Genomic DNA, 15,565 nt, shown 5'->3' on the forward strand with positions numbered 1-15,565 from the left:
ACCACAACTCATCTGTCGCACTACTCTCCCAATGTATAATGCAAGAGATCTCGCTAAGAAGACCCAACAAATATATAAGTAGCTATATTGTAGCTCTCTTCATTAACGTATGACAAAATGTTTACTTTGCTCAATGTCACAACAAAAATGCAAATCACGGTATGTTTGCACTGTGACGCGCCCATCTTAGTACACCTACCTCTATGTGTGTAGTTTTATACTGTCATATGGAACACTCAAGTGAGTCCTTAATTCTTAATGTTGGGTTTGAATATGACCGTTAGTCCTTTTGGCTACATGGATAGCAGCAGAAACCTCTTCAAGTGTATTATTAGTATAATATTTTGGTTCGAACAAACAGTATACTAGGTTAGTACATAAGTAAAATATTACAGACACAATGACCATACCAAATTCAAAAGCCAGGTAAGAAAGGATACAGATAAAACACCTTTTAATGATTGTACTGGGTATTTGTAATGTATACAGTTGTAGTGGAGGCAGGGAAATAATAGAGCCGCTGAAGCATTTACATTTCTTTAGTGTTGGTCTCAACCCTCTGCTTTTCCTTTAGGGGGGCTATGGAGAAACATGTGAGATTTTAATACAGCATCACGGAAGATTATTCCAGAGCCTCATCCAGATGACACAGAATGATGATTTTAAGGAGAATATGGTATCTTTTTAAACTTTACGTGGAACAAAACTGGTTTTGAATTGTGTATTTGAACTTGTCAAGCAGAAAGGAAAGATGACAGATTTATTTATGTGTTTTAGCTACGTCAAGTTCTTGAGTACGTCTCCCAACAGAATGAAAGCCACTACCAGAGGATGTTGACTGGTCTTGCTGAAGTAGCCACTACAAACGGGCACAAACTTTTGAGGTAAGAAATTAAGTTAACTCTGTTGTGTTCATGTTTTAATTTTACAATGAAATATAATTTCTTGGTGTATTTTTACAGCAAAGCTGTCCTACCTTTTTGTTTGTAAAAGAGCCAAGTGTTCTCCTGAAAATCACAAACACACCTTTTAAAAATATCTAAACTCTTTCAATAAACCATAAATAGGTGTCATTTGCGAAAACTAAAAACTGACTGTATCGTAGGGTTTTTCCAGTTAAACTAAGACATTGCTTAAGTAGTGTTGTGTTAAACATTCCTTTTTATAGTACCTTCTGGCAAGGACAACTAATTCCCCTTTGTGTTGTAGCCTATTGTATTTAAACCCTTTACTATTTTTAAACAATTTTTGTGGAGCTCAGTGGACAACACTGTTTGTTTTACTGGATTTTTCAGTAGGTGTGCACCCAGACAATAAACATTCGATAATCCAGAAATACTTCTAGTAGACTCCTAGTTGAAAGTTTGTAATATAAGTGTATATGTTGTTTTGTTACTATTACTACACACAGTTATGGAATGATGTAATTAAAAATGAAGTACTGGGATGGTAATTTTACCCACTTCCTTTGCTACACCCTTAAGGTGGGAGGGTCCTGATACCTGCTGCATAGTGGCAATGTTTAGTCAAAGTGAGAACAACGTATACAAACCTAAACCGAAAGATTGGTATGCTCGATAGAATATTTAGGAGTGTATAAGAGAAAAATGGGGTCTATTTGCTTTCATCAATGTCTGATCCTGCTCTGTGGCATCACGTGATGGACTGACAATAAGAAATTTAAAGAGCGTCTTTATCTATAGCAAACCTGCAACAATTTTTTTAATACTTGCAAAGTAACTGTACTGCTGCCTAATTTGGAGGTTGCAAACTAAAGTAATTCCAGAGTTGCAGTTAAGGTTATTACTGTAGTCTGCTATAATTGAGTAGTCCTTTTTAAATTTCACAAAGAGCTGGTATTATAACTGTTATCCCTATGGGTTACCTGACACAGATGGCAGCTACTTCATTTAGGGAATTTGATGTCTGAAAATGTTTTTTTGAATCTTGATACAGTCGTTCTCTTACCTTAGGTGATATTTGAAATGTGAATTTCAGGTCTTTGTTTACAGACTTGTACAGCTGTTGTTAGAAATCACATGTGGAATGTGTTTGGCTGGTTCAAAGTGTAATCAGCCAATGTCTTTACATCAGTAAACATGAGCAGCATTTAATGCTCGGTTGTGTATTGCCAGTTACACATTTGGGTGCTTGAGCCAAAGTAGCTGATCACTAAAGGATGCTTGCTCTTATCTCCTACAAAGACACTTTGACTAATGTAGTGTACGGTATGTTACATATGTGTATGGTAGGTAACTAGCACGAAAGAGCAGCTCCTGAACTCATGGCAAGATGAGCCATGCAGAAGCATTGTAAACATCTTACAAAGGTAAAAAGACAAAACAAAAAAATGATTTGAAGCTGTTTACTCTTTAACTCATGAGGTGATGGTGCTAATCTTTTCCTTGTGTCTTTCCTTTAGTCTATCAAGTAATTATGAAGCCCAGATGAAGAGTCTCCTGCGGATTGTGAGAATTTTTTGTCATGTCTTTCGCCTGGGTCCTGCCTCTCCAAACAATGGGAATGACATGGGTTACAATGGAAATAAAACACCCAGAAGTCAAGTTTTCAAGGTCAGAAAAGTATATGACGTTGTGAAGAAAGACGTCAATGCCGGTAAAGAGATGAGTTTCACAGAGCATGCAAACACTACTGTGACAACTCCTGAACAGGAAGTACGTTTTTGAGTTCACCCATGCACTGTCTCTCAGAAATGGGATGACTTTTCCAAAAAATATAAACCTTCAATCACTCATTTCCTGTTCTGCCTTTTTTCAAAACTTTTTATATTTCAGACTTAGATGTGCAATGTAGAACCTTTGTGATATTTCTTTTTAAATTATGAAGATAAACTCCTTTACAACCAAAATAACTCCCCCAATGTAATACTGTTTTGTTTTTGTTTTAAATGCTTTTTTGTTTGACTTTTAACAACTTAATGTGACTTTGAATATAAAAGTAATTATCCTACAGTTTAAACAGTAAAGTTAACTATGTTTGACATGCATAATGACAACGAATAAACATTTAGGCCAAAAACGTTTAAAAAGTTAAAACGCTAAACTGTTAACACCTTGACATACAAAACTGTATCTGCTGTTTAGTCTCTGAACTTGCACTAATGTATTAAACAATACAGTCACGTACTGATGGGGGAAAAATCAACTGAAGGAACGACAAGTTCTATGAGAAAGATATGTTCTCGGTCATAGACTGGTTATTGTTCAGCGTTTCCAAAGGTGAAATTGCACAGCTAATCTTTGCTCCACTGAGGTCCTGTGCGATTTCTGTTTTTTAATCTGAAAGTTCTTTATTGAAAATAATAATCTCTTTAAGATTTCTGTTTTTGTTGGCTTGGTTATATATATATATATATATATATATATATATATATATATATATATATATACACACACGACACACTATATATATATATATATATAGATAGATAGATAGATAATATGGCAATTATCAATAGTGGTACTTATTTACCCTAGTAAAATGTAAAACATGTGATATCACTCTGAGTTGCCATTTGCATTCTGCTTAATAAAGTGATTTGCAGGAGTAATCTTGTGTCCACTTGTTAGGGGGCACTTAATTTTGCCTTCGATTTAGAATTAATGTGTGCAGTGTTGACATTGTACAACTTCCTTGCAATGTCAAACAAAATAAAAATTACTGCTTTTCTTGTAACATTGCGGAGAGTACAAAATGATGGACCCACCTACAGAAGTGAAGTACTGTAGGTAGTTTTCCTGAAACGCACATCTTAGGAGTAAAAGTAGCAGCAAAAGTATCAGAGTAGGAACCACCAATTTGTTGTGCGACCTTGATCTTCCCAACCCTACAATCCCTGCGAAACAGCTAAATTAATTTCTTTCAATTTATACTGAGCTGATCTGATCAAAGGTGACTGACTGGAGGCCATCTTTTTATTTGACAGGAAGGTTAATCATTTTATACTGTACTGTATATGATTGTGTGTGTGTATACATAAAATCATACTGTGGTGCCCATTAATTTATGTCAGCGGGACGTTTCTTAATATAATATTACTTGGTGTGTATGCTCGGTTATCCTTATAAAAAACAGATTTTCATGTCTGACTGTTCTATGAAAAAGGGTTATCAGAATAGTCTCCCATGAAAACGTTAAAGGCAGGGAGCCCTGTACAATAACTCATAACAGTAGTGAATCACACTGAGCCACGTGTAGCCTGTGGTACCCAACTCAGGCTGTCTCCTTACTAAATATCTTGTTTCCCTTGGATAGATAGTCATTCCTTTCAATATGTAGTACGAGCAAGCTCTTATGATACAGCTTGCTCAGTACACCTGCATTTATTTTGAGGGGACAATATAAATGACGGTATGTCCCTGAATAGATAATGTATGCAAGTGGTCTGAGTGAGGAAGCGTGACTCGACCTCCCCCAGTCCACTGAACAGATTGCAGTTGTTATAACCACTGCACCCAGAATATTCACCCAAAAGCATAATAATTAAGGCCTTCATTTCTTCCATTGCTTTTTTTTGTACTCTGTCTCTGGCTGAGTCTTAAGATTTGCTCTGCCAGAATGTCAGCTGTTTAAATAAAGCATACTGCTAATGCCATTTTTTTTCCAGAAGAGGGCACTAATAGCTAAGCTTTAAGTTTCTAGGCTCTTGTGACTATAGTGCTTATTGGCTTCAGGGCTAGAATATTTCCTATCCTTTATAGACTAATATGCTTAAAATGCCATTTTGTTTTCTTAAATTTAACTTTCAACTGTGTGGTGTTTGCAGTCATTCAGAGCCGTTCTGGGTTCTGTTGGGTACATTTATCTTTAAATCGTGGCTTTGAGGTTGAAGAATCCTATGAGATGGGACTGATCATCCTTCATTTCATTCATAGCATGTAACATTTGAGCTCTGCAAACCCCGTTGGTTCTACATTTATAAAGACAGAGAGCAAGTGACACTGGCAGAGTACAAAATGTCACATTGTCATATAATTTGAATAGTATGCGGATGGCTGTTCGGTCCTAGTGGGATTCTCCAAACAAGTTCAAAGCCAGGTAAAGACAGATGTAGAGAATATAATAGTAACTCAATACAGAAGCTACATAACCATCTGCAATGATTGCAAGCACTATAGGGAAAGAGAAAATATATTAAAATACTAAGGGGTGGGTGTACTAAGATGGGCCGGTCGCACCGCAGTTTGCATTTTCGTTGCGACAATTCAGAAACTATACATTTTGTTGTATGTACTAAGATAAAATATGTTCATGAAAAGAGCTGCAATATACTGATTTAAATATTTGTTGAGTCTTCTTAGCCAGATTTCTAGCATACATTGCGACGTGTTGCGCGACATTCTTCAATTAAATTGTGGGAGTTGAGTTGTGGTTTGCTGCAACAGAGGATGCCCGAAGGATAATATCTATACATGGTGGAAGAATCAAAATAACATTGTTTTTGTTTAATGTAAATGTCATCTGTACAGTGCATTCTGTTTCGTCTTCATTTGACCTATTTTAATACTGTTTTTTTAATCTATCTGTCAGGACTCCTAGCTTCTCTGACAGAAAAAGGCAGCGCGTTCCATAATATAGGAGGCTTCTGAGAAAAGGCCCGTCCTCCCATACTCTTAGTATTTACCCTTGAAATAACAGAGAGCCCTGCATCCTGAGATCTAAGATTCTGCTTAGGAGTGTATAGAATCAACAGCTCTTGTAAATAACTGGGTGCTAATCCATTCAGAGCTTTAGAAGTTAAAAATAAAATCTTAAAATCAATTCGAAATTGCACAGGGAGCCAGTGCAAGAAGATAAATCTGTACAGCAGGCCTAAACAGTGTACAGTACAGTAGTAAAATCAAGTGAATACCTAGCATACTTTCTTTTTACTTTAGTCTACTGGTAACACAAAATAAATCATGCTGCTGCATCGTACACATTGGTGTACAATGTGAATAAAATATTTTTTTAAATTGAAACTAAATGATTTTAGGGTTTTTTATTTTATTTTAATTATTATTTTTAACTTGGCCTACTTTAGTAGCTTAGACAATTAACACACAATAGATCATGGTCCTATAGAGATGCTCAGAATGAGATGGAGGGGTTAGTGGCACATGTGTGCAGTCTATTGCTCCCAACATGCTGGGAAAACCAGAAATGTCACTGAAATGTCATTGAAATGTGTTTTCAAGGCTTATAAGTACACCTTAACTTTAGTGAAAATTAGGTACTTGGGTGTTTGCCTCAAAAATGCATTGAGCACAACTGGCAATGCACAAGAATGTAATGGGAAATGCCTCCAACAATTGCGACTGTTTAAAACATGCTTTCAAAAATTCTTAACAAACTGATGCAATTAAAAGTGTTGCAATTGCCAGCAGCTTTAGTACATCTCGTTATAATATTTGTAAACCTCTGTTTGCACTATCTCCGTCCCCTTTTTGCAAATTTATGCAGGAATGCCCATAATTACATATTCATCTAAGGTTGAACCGCAAAGAAAAATTGCTGCCGCAAAGCATTCCCTAAAGTCTCAAACAGCATTGTTGCAAGTGCATTTCATCCTAGACTTCCAATTCGTTTGTGGCTGGTTTGTGACTATTGCAACAGGCATAACACTTTAGTACATCTACCCCTAAGTCTTTAAGTTAGAGAGAGGTTTAAGAATGGAAATAGGATATGTATATTGCAGTTCCATTTATTGTAACACTATAGAAAAAGGAAGCAAGTTGAATCATTGCTTTATTTTATTTATTTTTTGTATTTGAAGCCTTTGGAATTACTCTGGCACTCCTTAGATGAATGGATGGTTTTGATAGCAACCGAACTGGAGAAAAACCAAAAGGACCCCGATTCAGGTGCCACCAATATCACCTCTATTTTACTGAAGCAGAGGGAGGCCGATTCCAATTCCTCCCCTGCTTTAGGAGAGAATGGACTCCAGTCTGCGATAGCCAAAAGCAACAACCAAGGGCAACTGATCCCAGATACAATCCTTGAGAATCAGGAAGGCTATGCCGATGGTGAAGACGTCATTTCCATGACTGCGAGCAGGCTCAGTGCTGTCATCCAAGCCTTTTACATGTGCTGCTCCTGTCAGATGCCTCAGGGGTAAGAGCTGACAAAGTACCAACTGTGTTCAAAATCCTAGCTTGAAGTTGTGTGTTGGTTCTGTGCTGTGGACCAGTGTTCTATTAAGGCTCCTTTTATTTGTGATTTGAATCCAGGTCTTGAGAAAGACATCAGCAAAAATGAGCTCCTACTTTTTATTCTTTCCAAAGCTAAACATGCGTGTTAATAATTTGTATTTTATTGCTTCAAAAAAAACTCTCAGTTGATGAAAGGTCATCAGTCAGACCCGTGAAGTTAAGTGAATACCACTGGAGAAGTCTTTTCCATCATTGTTTTGAACTACAATTTTTCCAGATGGGGGATCTAGTTGAGGCTCAAATATGTAATGTCACACATACAGGCATTTGAAGAACTGCAAGACAAATGAATAATGTAGTCATGGTGGGGGATTATTGTTATTAATATACTTGTTACTTATGAAATAAGCAAGTTCAAACAGGACCTGTGTGTCTGAAGAAGAGGATAGTGTGGGACTGTTTCAGCATGGTGGCTATAAGTAAAATGAATAAGCTAAGCTAATCACCCCTGGTGTAGACTAATCTCCCCTCAATTTCCTTAAATTTAGTTAACCACCAGAGCAGGGGTGTCAGACTCAGTTCTTGGAGGGTTGCGGTGTCTTCTGGCTTTTGTTCCACCCTAGCTGTCAGTTACTTAATTGGTCTAGTTATTTCATTAACTGGACACATTTAACACTTTTCAGGCTTCAAAATGTTTCATAGGTAGTGTACCTTGAATCAAGTGCATTTTTAAAACCATCAACTGTAAAAGACCTTGAAAAATATTAAATATGTAAAATTCAACAAATAATTAAATCAATTATGTTAATTGAGAGCTTAAGTTGGAATGAAAACCAGAAGACCATGTGGCCCTCGAGGACTGGAGTCTGACACCCCTGCACTAGAATAACAATTCTGACTTTGATTCTCACTTTACATTGTGTATGTTTACTTCCAGATGCTTTTCAATCTGAAGACTTGACATACAGTTTTATTAACATTTTTATGAAGGATTTTGTTGCTTGTACTTTCCTCTACAGAATGACGTCTCCGCGGTTTATAGAATTTGTCTGCAGGCATGATGAAGTTCTGAAGTGCTTTGTTACCAGGTATGTGTGTATATATTCAGATTTCCCATATACACAAACAACATTTGTGAAATTGGAGGTGGTCGCATTGAGTATGTGCAGGACATAAAACGTGGTACGTGTCAGAAATGCATTATTAAACTTTATTTTGGTCCAGCCCTCTCCACATTCAACGTGCCACCTTCAAGGCTGGCATTGCCCCTTTCTGAATCCTACAAAATTGGAAACTTGCATACCAGTTATATAAAAGTCTGTAGAACAGATTGAAAACCCTCCTCCCCAACTTCCCATATGCCCCCCCCCCAGAACAATGTGCAGTAACCTTTCAGATTCATTGTAGATATTTATGCCCACAGTGGCCCTACAACTTATTGACTGTGCTATGGCAGGTGATACAATTGTGTCCAAAAAGCAAACTTTTCTTTCTGTCATAAAAAGCATGTTTGTTTGCATTTTTTTTTTTTTTTCAGAAACCCCAAAATAATATTCAACCATTTTCATTTCCTCCTGGAGTGTCCTGAATTGATGTCCCGGTTTATGCATATCATAAAAGCCCAGGTACGGCACCCTTATTTGAATGCAGTATCTGTTGTGCTGAATAAGTCAATTCTGTCCAAGATTAAATGACTCTAATCTAAAACAGTTTTCCGCTTATCCTTTTTGAGGGTCAAGAGACAAATCTATAGAGAGTGTTTATCAAAATTGAAGTTTAATGTTAGGTCTTTTTTTTTCTGGATGACTCCGCTCTTTTCAAAGTCTGTAATTGGGAAAAAAAAAAAAACATTGGTTTATGAGCCAGTTAATGCTGAACAAAAGACCCCAGCTTTTCACAGGAGCATATGAAAGACTTGCTGCTGCTGTTCTGCAGTCTTGCAGGTGTAAAGTTATTAAGCTGTCACCTTTCTTCCAAAAGGCTATCTATTTAAATTTCAAAAGGGTAGCTTATACAGTTTACTCTCTTATGGTATTGCAAGGATTCACCAGTCATAATCCCTTTATAGCAGGGGTGTCAAACTCCAGTTCTTGAGGGCCACAGGGTCTTCTGGTTTTCAGTCCATCGTAATCTCTTAATTAACCATTTCCAGTTTTTGCGGTTTTTATTGACTATACACCGATTTCATTATTTTGGTATCGGGGTGTTTTGTTGGTTTTTATCGGTTAAAACCGAAAATCAGAAGCCCTACCTACAGTGGCTCTTAAAAGTATTCACTCGCCTTGGACTTTTCCACTTTTCCACATTTTATTGTGTTACAACATGGAATCAAAATGGATTTAATTAGAAGTTTTTGCCACTGATCAACCCAAAACAAAGTCCATAATGTCAAAGTGAAAAATAAAATCTACAAATTGTTCTAAATTAATTACAAATATAAAAGAGAAAATAATTGCTTGCATAAGTATTCACCCCCTTTGCTATGACACACCTAAATAAGTTCTGGTGCAACCAATTGTCTTTAGAAGTCACATAATTAGTTGAATGGAGTCCACCTGTGTGCCATTAAGGTGTTTCAAATGATTTCAGGTTTAATACACCTGTCTCTGGGAGGTCTCACAGTTGGATAGTACATTTCCTAACGAAAACTGCATCATGAAGACGAAGGAACATTTAAAGCAAATCTGGAATAAAGTTCCCTGCACCAATCAGGGGTAGGATATAAGAACATTTCCAAGGCATTGAATATCCCCCGGAGCACAGTAAAGTCTGTTATTAAGAAATGGAGAGAATATGGCAACTGTGAATTTGTCTAGAGCAGGCTGTCCTCAAAAACTGAGTATCCGTGCGAGAAGGGCACTAGTCAGGGAGGCCACCAAGAGGCCTATTGAAACTCTAAAGGAGTTACAGTCTTCCACAGCTGAGTTGGGAGACACTGTGCATACGGTAACAATGGCCTGGGTGCTTCACAAAACTGGCCTTTATGGGAGAGTGGCAAAAAGAAAGCCATTGTTGAAAAAAACTCACATCATATCTCAGCTAGAGTTTGCTAGAAGGCATGTGGGAGACTCTGAGACCAAGTGGAAGAAGATTCTATGGTCTGATGAGACCTAAATAGAGCTTTTTGTCCTCAACGCTAAGCGCTATGTTTGGCGCAAGCCTGACACCACACATCATCCTGAGAACACCATCCCTACCTTGAAGCATGGTGGTAGAAGCATCATGCTATAGGGATGCTTCTTTGCGTCAGGGCCTGGAAAACTTTTGAAGATAGAGGGCAAAATGGATGCAGCAAAGTACAGAGAAATCTTGGAGGAAAACCTGCTGACGTCTGCAAGAGACCTGGGACTTGGGAGAAGATTCATTTTTCAGCAGGACAATGACCCCAACCATCAGCCAAAGTCACACTGGAGTGGCTTAAAAACAAAAAGGTCATTGTCTGGGAGTGGCTCAGTCAAAGCCCGGATCGCAATCCAATTGAGAATATGTGGAAAGAGTTGAAAATTGCTGTTCACCAAAGGTCCCCATCCAACTTGATGGAGCTTGAGCAATTTTGCAAAGAAGAATGGGCAAAAATTGCAGTATTCAGATGTGCAAAGCTGGTAGAGACTTATCCAAATAGACTCATGGCTGTAATTGCTGCCAAAGGTGCCTCTACCAAATATTGACTCAGGGGGGTGAATACTTATGCAATCAATTATTTTCTGTTTTGTATTTGTAATTCATTTAGAACAATTTGTAGATTTTATTTTTCACTTTGACATTATGGACTTTTTTTGTGTTGATCAGTGGCAAAAACTTCTAATTAAATCAATTTTGATTCCGTATTGTAACACAATAAAATGTAGAAAAGTCCAAGGGGGTGAATACTTTTGAGAGCCACTGTATACTCTATAACTATGTATTTGAAACCGCAACAACAAAATGAAAACAAAACAAGAGGATGGGAAAAAAGTAGTTAGACTTAAGAAAGAAGATTACTTTTGGGAACTAACTTTTTTGTTTCGGTTTGGCACCAAGTGGTTAACTACCATCAAAGGAAATGGTGTCCTGTCTTTTGAACATGTAATTTGTGTTCTGTTGTTTTGGCCTAATTGTTTTCCCTGAACTAAAATATGCATGTTAAGAAAGATTCCTTATCCAAGTTATGTATTATAATATATTTTAAGTAAATGTGTTGATTTTTAAATAATACGCTCAACTTCCAGACCTGTTTCTTCTTTCTTTTTTATTGTAATTACTGTAATTAACATTTTCTGTAGTTATGATTTCAAATTACCAAAATGGGGCTAATTGTTTGAAATTAAAAAGTTAATTAGCATTCGCTAGGAAGCTGTCGTTTTTCATGCCCTCTTTTCCTGCAGCCCTTCAAAGACCGATGTGACTGGTTCTATGAGCACCTCCATGCAGGCCAGCCTGACTCTGACATGGTCCACAGGCCGGTCAATGAGAATGACATCCTGCTTGTTCACAGAGGTACTGTGCTGTCCAGCCACCTAGCCCACCGCAAATTCACGATTTTCAAGATATCCTGAAAAAATTAGTTATGAGCGTATGGTTAAATGTATTTAGCAAAACACAATATGCTCGCACAATCCCCCAGTGACCTTTGACGCATGGCAAGAATTTATAAGGTTGGCCAGGTTTGGAGGAAAAAAAAAAGCACTGACACGCTCTCTTGATTGTAGCGCCAAACAGTGGAAATGAGGAATTAGTAATAAGTGTAAACATTAATAAAAATTTCTCTCCAAAACTTTTGTATACATTTACATGTAATGTAGTTATATGTTTCTTTTTTTAGTCCAGATATATTTTTACTAACCTGTGTTGGTTTAGTTGCCCTGGGGACTGTATTATATCTAATTTGCTGGGGTGTCTTCGTTCCAGCAGCCAGGCTTATTCAATAAAAAAATAAATAAAAAAAAAAGTCAGTTGAAAGATACACCCTGGACTTGTCATAAATAATAAGAAATATATACTGTCAACTGTTTAATTTACATTTCTCCAACTATGCTTTTTATTTATTTTTAGATAGAGTAAATGCTTGCATGCAAATTAGCTTGAGGAATGAGCGGCTTCCTTTTCTGCAAGCATTCATCACAGTTTGTTTCACTTTATGGCAGCTCAGTTGCATTAGATCACAGCAGCTTGCTGTCTTTTAGAGCTAGAGCAGAAAGCTTTCCGATCCACCGTTTACAGTATACAGTTTGATTGATGCCTTTTATGGTTCATTTAGTATCATCTTACTTTTCATTGTTTTAAGTAAAGGCTTTTCATTTTAGACTTGGCGTGTACAAACCTCACATCTTAGCGCAGAGCCCTTTCAAAGTCTGAATTGGATCATAAATACTGTTATACAGGACACTGCACAAATCTGATGTTTGACATGGGTGTTGATAAAACTGAACCAACCATTCGAAGGACAATTATATTTAAAAGTAAAAGTAAGTTAGTGATGCTTTCTATATTCTCTTGCCATTCATTATTCCTAATGCACATGTAAAAAATAAAGACCCTGCAAATGCATTTTATATGATTGTTGTACTGTAGTCACATTATTTCTCAGAGGAGCTCAAGTGAAACAGTCACATACACGCAGTCAGTCACTTACCGACAATGGTAATTATTCAGCTGGTGACTGGTTTTATTAGGAAGCCATCTGAGATACATACGTGTTAGAAAGTTTCAATGCATGTCCCAGTCTGTCTGCTAGTTTTATAAAAATTTAACTTTTCTAAACTGTTAAATAAATTAACAACTGCCTATAACAGGTTTGTGAATGTGCAACTTTATTTGTTTCTGACACACACAAGTACACTAGAGATGTGTGTTATACAAGAGATTAAGCCCAATTCACTCATGCTTGTTCCACAGAGTGCATGTTATATTCTGACATTTAGGGTACTCTGGAGGTTGGTGTATGACCAATTACACTGATAAAGGCACCAGCCATAACATTTGTCTGCTTGATTAATTTCTTACAAGTTTCTGCCTGATTAACCTTTATCTTGAAAATTGACTTGCTAATGAAGACTATAAGGTTACTAATTTATAATAGTATTGGAGATTTGTATGTTGCACAATGTTATGTCTAATAATCTGTACCGCCTCTTTTAATTTACTTAAAAAAATAAATAAACTGTATAAGTGGATTGCTTCAAAAAGACTTTAATTAAAACTCAGTAATGCTGTTATCAAATTATGTTAAATTGGGGTGTTGTAAACCTAACCCTAAAGTTTATTAAATGCAGATATTTAAATGAACTGTGAAAGAGCATTTCAGTAAAATAATTATATATATTTAAATTATCACTAATGGATCTCTAGAATATCAGACCAGGATTAATCTCAACACTTAATATCAAAAGGAACAAACTTCATTATTTAATGCCTGAAATTCTCTTTGGAAATGTATTAAGAGATTAAGCTTAAATCGCATGTATTTTACAGAAGATGAGAATAAAGAGACAACACAGTTCAGATGTTCCAATACCAGAGAAACAGAAATATATGTTGAACTTCAAAATGAACCACAGTAGGGTTTGATAAAGGGGAATATCAATTACATGTTTACTATTTCTGCCTAATTACCTGCATCTTGAAAACTCTGTGATCGGCATGAGAAAAATAGGACATCAGGGAATAGTCTAAACAAAAATGAATGTGAGACTAAAAAAAATATATAATGAATAAAGTAGTGAATGCACTTTATGGAGGATATACAGACACAGACATTAATGAAACACCACTGATAAAATAAACTATTTTATTAATAGCGTGAGAACATTGCTGTGGGCACTTTGAAATTTGAAGCTGTTATTTTTTATTTTTTTTTATGATTAACACAAATATCATCCAACGTCGCTCTATTAGTAATTCAGATTTCCAAAATTGAGAAAGCCAAATGAATATTAGTTACAACTCTGGAAATATTTTTTTTTGAAATCGCTTGAATTTTATAAGCAAGTGGGTCACTAATTATTCTAAGAACTTAATTTGTTTTTAAAGACCCATACAGGATTTATTTGTTTGCTAACGTTATACAACAAATATCATCCAAGTCAGGATGTTAATTAAGATTCCAAAATTGAAAAGCCAAATGAATATTAGTTATGCACTGCTGGGAATTGGGAATGCTGAATTTAAGCAACGTGGTCATCTGATCTAAGAACTTAATTTGTTTTAAAGAAATACATATTTATTTTTGCTAACACCAAAAAAAAAAAAAAAATCTTATTAACGATTTTTACTTTGCAGAATCCATTTTCCGGAGCAGCTGTGAAGTTGTGTCTAAATCAAGTAATGAGAAACTGAAGCAAGGGATTGCAGTGCGTTTCCATGGTGAAGAGGGAATGGTGGGTAAAAACATTAAAAAAAAGTGCTTTGACAAGAGAGGAGAATTAAATGAGACGACTAGCAGGGACGACTGAGCCAAGCTTACAGACAGGAATATAGAAACTGGTAAATAGATAACAGATTACTGTCCTCTGGCTCCTTTTAGTATATCAAAAGTACCCATTAGACCTTGAGGTAAAGTGGACTTCAGTGGATTTCCTCTCAGGTCACTTAGAACAGGTTGTAGGCAGGGTTAGAAATTAACTTTTTGAACGGACCATTGGAATTTTGGTGGGCCTACATTTTTCTGAGTGAACCTAAAAATAATCTCAATAAACCTGGTTAATAACACAGTGCATCAGCAGTAAAGAAAGTCACAAGGAAGTCCAATAATAGGTGTTTACCGCAGAGTACATTCAATTTGTGGTGCAGTACTTTACTGAGATATGAAATGTTTATCACATAACATTGTCTTCAGAATTAGGACAAGTATTCGGATGCGCCTTCTTTTGCAAAACATAATCAAAGCCAGTGTGTGTAACACTGTAGAGTTGGTTTTGAAGGCCTTACTTAACCCCACAAAATATACTACAAAACAATAGTTTAAGATTTAAAAAATAAATAAATAAAATAATCTTTTGTGTACTTCAGGCAAAAACAGTAAATAAATAGGCCGGGTATTCCCAGATTGTGACTGGCTTCCCAAATCTGAAAGTGACTTTAGCCAGTAGAGCTCACTATTTGACAGCTTGAGTTGTGTATCCTAATCGCAATTGTTTACTTCTTGCTGCCAAGAGCATAAAAATAAATATTTATTAAAATAAATCTATAAATGTACCGGATGTCTTGTGGTTTAACATTCGATTACTGTACCTCTAAATTGCTATTGAGAGAGTGCTTCAGACAGACAACTGCATTTTTACATTACTACATGAGTAGGGCAGTTCAATTCGTAAAACTTTATTTTCAAGTACCGTCAAGTTCATTTTAACACATTCCCATGTTCATTTTAACCAAGATTAATTTTTCAACAGCTCTCTGCTCATTTTCTACCAAGCAGTATTATCCAGTGTCAG

General features: G+C 36.3%; 1 protein-coding gene across 2 annotated transcripts in view; it reads left to right on the forward strand.

Moving 5' to 3' along the window:
- hace1 (HECT domain and ankyrin repeat containing E3 ubiquitin protein ligase 1) overlaps nucleotides 1–15,565 on the forward strand; it is a 45,637-nt gene that overhangs the window by 15,043 nt on the left and 15,029 nt on the right. Inside the window, exons 9-16 of one of the 2 annotated variants that reach the window (XM_041251258.1) lie at nucleotides 575–676; nucleotides 778–884; nucleotides 2,423–2,675; nucleotides 6,776–7,116; nucleotides 8,174–8,242; nucleotides 8,692–8,779; nucleotides 11,519–11,630; nucleotides 14,412–14,509. In XM_041251258.1, coding sequence (XP_041107192.1) covers nucleotides 575–676; nucleotides 778–884; nucleotides 2,423–2,675; nucleotides 6,776–7,116; nucleotides 8,174–8,242; nucleotides 8,692–8,779; nucleotides 11,519–11,630; nucleotides 14,412–14,509 — 1,170 coding nt within the window. The remainder of the gene's footprint in view (nucleotides 1–574; nucleotides 677–777; nucleotides 885–2,422; nucleotides 2,676–6,775; nucleotides 7,117–8,173; nucleotides 8,243–8,691; nucleotides 8,780–11,518; nucleotides 11,631–14,411; nucleotides 14,510–15,565) is intronic. The other variant, XM_041251259.1, reaches the window with a different exon arrangement.

The sequence above is a fragment of the Polyodon spathula genome, chromosome 5, assembly GCF_017654505.1.
Source record: "Polyodon spathula isolate WHYD16114869_AA chromosome 5, ASM1765450v1, whole genome shotgun sequence".
NCBI classification, from domain to species: domain Eukaryota; kingdom Metazoa; phylum Chordata; class Actinopteri; order Acipenseriformes; family Polyodontidae; genus Polyodon; species Polyodon spathula.